This window comes from Lemur catta, chromosome 7 (genome assembly GCF_020740605.2).
Source record: "Lemur catta isolate mLemCat1 chromosome 7, mLemCat1.pri, whole genome shotgun sequence".
NCBI lineage: Eukaryota > Metazoa > Chordata > Mammalia > Primates > Lemuridae > Lemur > Lemur catta.
In genome coordinates, this window is record NC_059134.1 from 61421259 (window position 1) to 61428730 (window position 7472).

The 7472-nt window shown below is 34.7% G+C and overlaps 1 protein-coding gene across 1 annotated transcript; it reads left to right on the forward strand.

Annotated features, from left to right (window-relative positions):
• The first annotated feature begins 5276 nt into the window (after positions 1–5276).
• Positions 5277–6224, forward strand: LOC123642031 (olfactory receptor 52A1-like). Its single transcript, XM_045556958.1, has one exon. The coding sequence runs from the start codon at positions 5277–5279 to the stop codon at positions 6222–6224; it is 948 nt and encodes a 315-aa protein (XP_045412914.1).
• Positions 6225–7472: the final 1248 nt, after the last annotated feature.

Sequence of the window (7472 nt, forward strand, 5' to 3'; positions counted from 1 at the left end):
CTCATACCCTACTTTGGAACACGTTATTGCAATTCCCCTGCTCTCTAATCCCTGTGTCTCCTCTGCAGATGGCTATATACATATATATAAAATATCTGTACACAGACATATACATGCATGTATATAAATGTGCATAAATATGTATCCACATATATCGATATCCATATCCACATATACATATGGGGGAGAGTTTTTTTCTATAGTTTTAACCTTCATCACCAGGGAAACTCAATATACATTTTTAAAATTATATTTTATAATTGTAATTATATTTTTTAAAGTTTTTTTTAAATTAATTCATTCAGGAATGAATAGTGAGAAAGTTAAAAGATGAAGTATTTGAGAATGTTGGCATAAAATAAATGTAGTGAGTAATTTCAAAGTTAGGTGTTAATTTTGTAAAAAGTTATGAACATCTAACTAACTTCCCTGTAGATAAGAAAGTGCTCACTTAGGTTGTTAATTGAAAACATGGGTGACCTCAGCAAGGTGAGAAAGAATAGATTTAATAGAGACAAAGGAAATAATATAATGTTAGGATGTAAAGATGAGTAAAGGGAGGTAAGGTTAAGAGGAAATTAAGTATAGCCTATTTCAAAACCTTTGGTTCATAGAGAAGAATGAGATAGTTCTCTAGAGTTCTTTTAGTTTCAGTAGATGCTATTTTTGTATAAGACTAAACATGGTTATCTGTTTAGGAAGGGGAAGATAGGGGATACTTGAAAATACAGGACAAAAGAAAAATGATGGGAAAAAAGCATAAAAAAGTAAAGAAGCAAAATATATGTAGATACTTTATCCATCCCTTTTAATTATAATGAATATTGAGTGTGTAATATATGTATTTTTGTGGGACACACCATCATACCATCATAGATTTCTCACAAAGTCCTAGAAGTTTAATCATAGAACTAACAAATGAAAGATTATGGGGTTAGGGAGTTGGTTCACACCTTATTAAAGTTAAGTGTAATCAACCCCACATTATATAACATCATAATATCAAGTCATGCACCAGGTCCTGCATCTGAGAATAAAGAAGAAAAGTAAGGAATCCAACATAATATTGTGTGCAATTAATGACATCCATTGGCAAAGAAATGTATTGCAATGACTTTGTGGTTAGAATACCAACATCATATTTGAAGTATTCCCCAAGATTATATGAAACTCATCACCTGGGGATGTTGAGTAGAATACTCTGATAGCAGAGTTGCACAAGTAGTCACTGCCAAATTCCATAAATATTGCCAATGAGGGGTCCAAAGTGGAACAAAGCAGAGAATAATGCATTCTCAAACCCACCTAAACAGCAGGAACAGTCTGCAGTATCTTGCCACTAAGGAGCTAAAAGGTTACTGTTTGATTTGGAATCTGCAAAGTGCTGTAATAAAAAAGTTTTAGTGGTACTAATACTAATAGCAGTTGTTATTATAGCTATATGAGTTGCAGCTGTGGTAACATAATATTTGCAAAGATAAAAAGTACTATTTTGTTTCCTTACTCTATAAACCTGGTCATAGGCCAAAAAGTTGACCAAAATGTCTTCTGTCTTTCCAGTCTACAAATTCTCCATTTCTCAGATTTTCTTCTCCCACACTCCAAATGATCTCAGATCCATCATGCTCTGAAAGTAACCTGTGATTTGATATTTCCTGATTTTCATTCCTTGGAAATAACTTCTCATGAGTAACTGAATGCTTTCTGGCTATGTACTTTCAAGGAATGAATATTTTTCTCCTGCAAAATAGGGATGTGTCTCAGAGGGTAATGACTTCTCTAGGGGCCAGGTCTGTAGCATCACCCTGGGATCAATTCAGACCTTAAGAAAAGCCAAACAGAGAAACAGCTAAGGGTAGATGATGAAATATACTTATCTATTTAATACCTTTCCAAATTGAAAATCTGGCAAAAAAAAAAAAACTATTTCACCTATTGTCTTTATGTTCCAGCTAGCTATCTGTTTATCTAGGTAAGTTCTTCTCCATGTGTTGGAATTTGTACATGGTTAAGGGTTTCTAATTGCAGCAAATTTTAAGAGGAAGTGGAAAGGATAGTGAATCAGATTATCTTAATCCTGTATTGCTCACTAACAAACTTTCCTTTGGCATGGCCGTTTTCTTTCTCTGGACTCCAGTTTTTCTGGGTTTTTTTTGTTTGTTTGTTTGTTGTTTGTTCATTTTTTACCCACAATATGAGAGATGGACTAGATTAGTGTTATTTAGAGATGGAAGAGATGCAAAAGAAATTTAGTACTATGTTTTTAATTGTATGTGAGGAAAACATAATGCATAAAATCTAGTTATTTAGTAGCAAGAGTAGGATGAGAATAAGGTTTCTAGGATTCTCTTCTAATTTTCACATACAACGTGATTCAAATAAAAAGAGATAGTTTTTGGTTTGTAGTGTGTGTGTGTGTGTGTATCTATCTGTGTGTGTGTCTGTGTCTGCGTAGTTTGAGCAGGAGGGATTAGATATGTGTAAAGAAGGTAGGAGATGGGAGAGTCCTATTGTCTTTAGTAGCTTTGTTATCTGGTTCTACAGACACAGTGACCTCAGTTCATATTCCATCCCCTGAAACCCGATCTTCTCTTTCTCAGGAACACTAACACCTTGTATTTTAATCCCTTATCCTACACTTTACCCTACCTCTACTTAAGGAATACTTTTATTTCTTTCTCCTCCTCTTCCATTTAGAGATCAGGAATTAATATTTTCTGATCTGATTATCATTGAAAACTAAGTTGCACAAAATGCATACCTTTGCTGTCACAGAAGAAATTTTTAACATAAATTCATTTTGCAAAAAATTGGTGCTCATATACATTTTTTCCACGTACCTACTAAAACTTTAAAGGAGGATATGATTATTTGTCAGATGAAGTGGAGAAATTAGTTTAAATAAGTGGAATTTTTTGAATCCATCACTGTCTGCACATGAATGGAATGTCCATTTTCTACTGTGACAGTGATCATCTGATCCACTTACCTGAATATCTGATCTTAGAGATTTGACTGAGTAAACCCATTCAGCTCCAGAAAATTCATCTTATGGAGTTTTTATCAATTCTTTCCTCAGATAATTTGCTAATTTCTGTATTTTGTTTTGCATTTTCTCAAGAAGCCAGTAATGCATCTCTGTATTCATAGAAGTTCACTACAAGCTCTGACAAGCAAGCATTAGATACCAGGTGCTGAGTGCATACTCTTTTCCATGATTTGTGCTAAGACTTTCATACATAATCTTTAGTTCTCCCAATAATCCAATGAGTTAAGTGATATTATCACCCCCATTTAAAGTGAGGTAAAAAGTAGAATCAACATTAGATAGTATTTTATATTTCTAGATTCATATCTCATGATTTCATATACCACACCATATAGAAGAAAATTAATGTGATTAATGCATTATTGCCTATTAACATGGGACTAGAGCTAATTTTCACCTTTATCTTTAGATCAAAGTGAAAATTTATTATTTATAATTGAAGATGTCTTTTGCAGCTCCTTTAGGCTTTGTCTTCAACAGCTCATTCCACCATAACAAGACATGTTTATATTTATCAGCAATCACTTTTAGAGTATCTACCACTTCCTCTACCTGACCTCATTTCATATGGGTATTAAAAGAAATTTCATTTAAAAAAATTCCTAATTGTTTTAATCTGTATCTCTTCATTTAGTTGGCCATAGCCTACTGATGTGTGGCTACAGAAGTTTACATAACAAGATCTTCTACTCTCTATCAACCATTAAAACATTTTGTATTTTATTATATTGAGGACTTTCTAGTATAGCCACATATGTATTCCTACTGACTGTGAATCATTATATTTCTCTGTTAATTACAGAAATAAACCCTCTAGTTTCCAAGAAAAAATATATAAAATTCCATTTGGAGTGATGCTCCCTACTTAGTCAATACATTTGGCTATGACACAATTATAAGAAAGATAGAATAAAACTTTTGTAAGCGCATAAGTGATAAAAAGCTTGTGGAATGGTTAAGGAAAAAAGAAAAACATGAGAGAGTATATAAGTTTCCCTTAACCTTAGTTAGTTAGGCTTGGGCAAGGCAAAGGCATTATATGTAATGAAAATATTTGTACCCCCATAATATAATGAAATAAAAAAATAATGACTCAACAAAACAAAACAAAACAAAACTTTAGTTAGTGGTGTTCCAAAGAAATAGAATAGGCAGATTATAAAAAGGATAAGAAGTCTGGGGTAGGTGTGAAATTGGACAATATATTCAAAGGTGTCAGAAATTCTTTTCATTGATAACTGGTCATAATAAAATTAAAAAAGGACCCTAGTGTAGATTGAAGTCCATTATAAACAGAAGAGCTCTGCCCTTTTGCATCTGAGACACATTAATATTATTAAAACATTTAAGTTACAGGGTTTATCCAATAGGTCAGGTTTTGTGGCCTGCTTCCTGTCTTATTGTATGGTGCTTTGTAATTCAATTGACATCTATCTTCCCAACTTTCTGTATCCTCTAAGATCTGTGACTACTTATATTGCTTTCTACTCTATTCTGCTTATCCATCTACTTTGAAAATTCACAGACCAGAATTAATTTAGTGAATCAAACATGATCAGCCACTACTGATAAAACAATAACTCCTGCATATTGTCTCTAAGAACCTGAAAAATTGGACTGCAATTCAACCAATATTTGTTGAAAGAACAAACCTTTTCACTTCCCCACCTGAAAGTCAATTTCTAAGATATAAGAGGAGGTATTTTATGCCTTAAACCAGAGAAAATGGAAAGACTGGGAGAAGCTGCCACTATCTGAAGATTCTGAGATTTCAGCTAATTGCACAGGGTCATGAGATTAAGGATCTATACTGTGACTTCAAGTGTCTCAGGGGAATTTCACTTAATCTGAAATGTGTCTGGAGTTTGGAGATGGATATGAACAAAAAATGTTAATCTGTGACATTTGTTAATTTAAGAAGACTGAAGACTAGCAGAGTCAATGCTCATTGAGTCATAATTTCCATTTTTACAATTTCTAGGTGATAAACACTGGCTCATATTCCTCATTCACAAATACCAGCATTGGCTTTAGAAAAAGATCTCCAAGAGCTCTATTCTGATACTGACCTAAATTGATGACCAAAGATCCAGTCACACGGTCACATTTCTATCCATGTTTTTCATACTCAGAGAGGAAATATGAGAAGCGTGTCCTTCCTTTTCATCTACGGTTTTTCTCTGAATAGGTATCAGAACCAATGGTGAGTAAAAGATTTACCAGCCTCATGGGACCCACCAACATGTCATATCTGAACCCAAAGACAGTGACCCTGATTGGGATCCCTGGACTAGAGCATGTGCAGTTTTGGATTGGGTTTCCCTTCTTTGGCATGTTCTTGGTGGCCCTGCTGGGGAACATCTTGCTAATCATTATCTCTACAGAACGCAGTCTACACCAACCCATGTACATCTTCCTGGCAGTATTGGCAGCCACTGACCTAGGACTCTGTATAGCCATTGGTCCTAAGATGTTGGCCATCTTCTGGCTTGGCTCTTGCTTGATGGCTTTTGATGTCTGCCTCACCCAACTCTTCTTCATTCATGCCTTGCAGGGAATGGAATCTGGCATCCTGTTGGCAATGGCCTTTGACCGCTACGTTGCCATCTGTGATCCTTTGAGGCACACATCCATCCTCACACCATTCTTTCTAGTTCTGGTGTTGCTGGTGGTGGCAATCCGGGCAACAGTGCTTGTTGGAATTTTACCCATTCTACTCAAACGATTGCATCTTTTCCACTCTGTAGTTATCGCCCATTCTTACTGTGAACACATGGCTGTAGTCAAGCTGGCCGCAGAAGATGTCCATATTAACAAATCATTTGGGCTCTTTGTGGCTTTTGCAATTCTAGGTTTTGACATGATCTTTGTCTTCATCTCCTATGTTCTCATTTTTCAGGCTGTTTTTTCTCTTTCCCAGAAAGAGGCACAAGTCAAAGCATTCAGCACTTGTACCGCACATATTATTGTCTTCCTGGAATTTTATATCCTTGCCTTTTTTTCCTTCTTCAGCCATCGTTTTGGCCAGGTACTACCCTATGCCCACATCCTCTTGTCTACCCTCTACCTGCTTGTGCCCCCTGCCCTTAACCCCATTGTCTACGGCATGAAGACCAAGGAGATCCGCAGGCGGGTTGGTCACATTTTCATTCTGAAGCCTGACATGCAGCAATGATCCAGCAAGTATTATGTCAGAGAAAAAATATATATTTACTTATTTAAAACTGAATTTAAGATGGAAACTTCTTGTACTATGTGTGACTATCTGCATTGTACTATGTAGGATGGAAGGCTCTTAAAGATCAAAATGATGTTCATGCAGTCCCTGCTCTCAAGAAATTCTTTCAAAGGAAAGAATATTGTGAAAAGTTTAAAAACATGAATATTGTGATCAGACAGATCTAGGCTTCACTTTTGACTCAAATATTACCTCTGTGTTATAAAAAAGTAACAAAATATTTAAATTACATAAATCCAATTTTCCTCATGTTTAAAATGGAGATAATAACAATTCCCACAAGGGGTGGGGAACCTGCCACCTTAAGTCCACATGTGACCTTATAGGTCCTTAAGTGTGGCCTTTTGACTGAATCCAAATTTTACAGAACATATCCTTTTATTAAAAGGGATGCAACAGAGAAAGATGAAACTTTTCTTGCCCTTTTGGTGTTTAAGAAAGAACAATATTGAAATCAGAAGGCTGCAGGTTCCCCACCCACTCTAGTAAACTCATCAAAATGTATACATTCAATGTGGCTTTTCTGTATATCAATTATGCCTCAAGTAAACTTAAAAAAGTTTAAAAAGGTATTTTAATCATAGCCTACAGTAGTAAAGTGTTTAAAATGCAATTATTAAAATGGTTAAAAATAATAATGAGGACAGGCATAAATAGGGTAACATGAAATGCCATAGAGTAACTGTTATGATAGCTACCTGAGGGAAGAATAAAGAGGAGTAGGGAAGTATGTTTTTCGTTTCTTCCGTTGTTAAAAGTTTAGTCTTTTGTAGATCTTATCATATTAAAATTGATATTTCTTTTCCAGTCCTCTTGAAACACAGCTTATTAGGAATTGACATAAGAATACATATTTTAAATAGTAATATAAATTTAAAAATCATAAAATAAAATATTTGATACATGGGCATTATATATTGTCCCTAGTTAAAATTAATTTTAAGGAAAGGTTGAAGTTAAATTCCATAGAAAATTCCAGTGAACATCCATGCCTTTGCAATCGTAGGATATCATGTGTTAAAAGGTAGGTGTTCACATGTAATACAAATGCCCAAGTAAGACCAATTTGAAAGAAAATCCCTATATCTAACCTGGCCCAAGCACCTACTTCCGGGGCAATAGCAGAGTTAATTTAATTATAAATTGTCTTGTTATTTACTATTACATTTTAAATTAAAATGCAGA

Coding starts and splice junctions, on each gene's coding strand:
- LOC123642031 (XM_045556958.1), top strand. CDS start 5,277: ATGGGACCCACCAACATGTCATATCTGAACCCAAAGACAGTGACCCTG.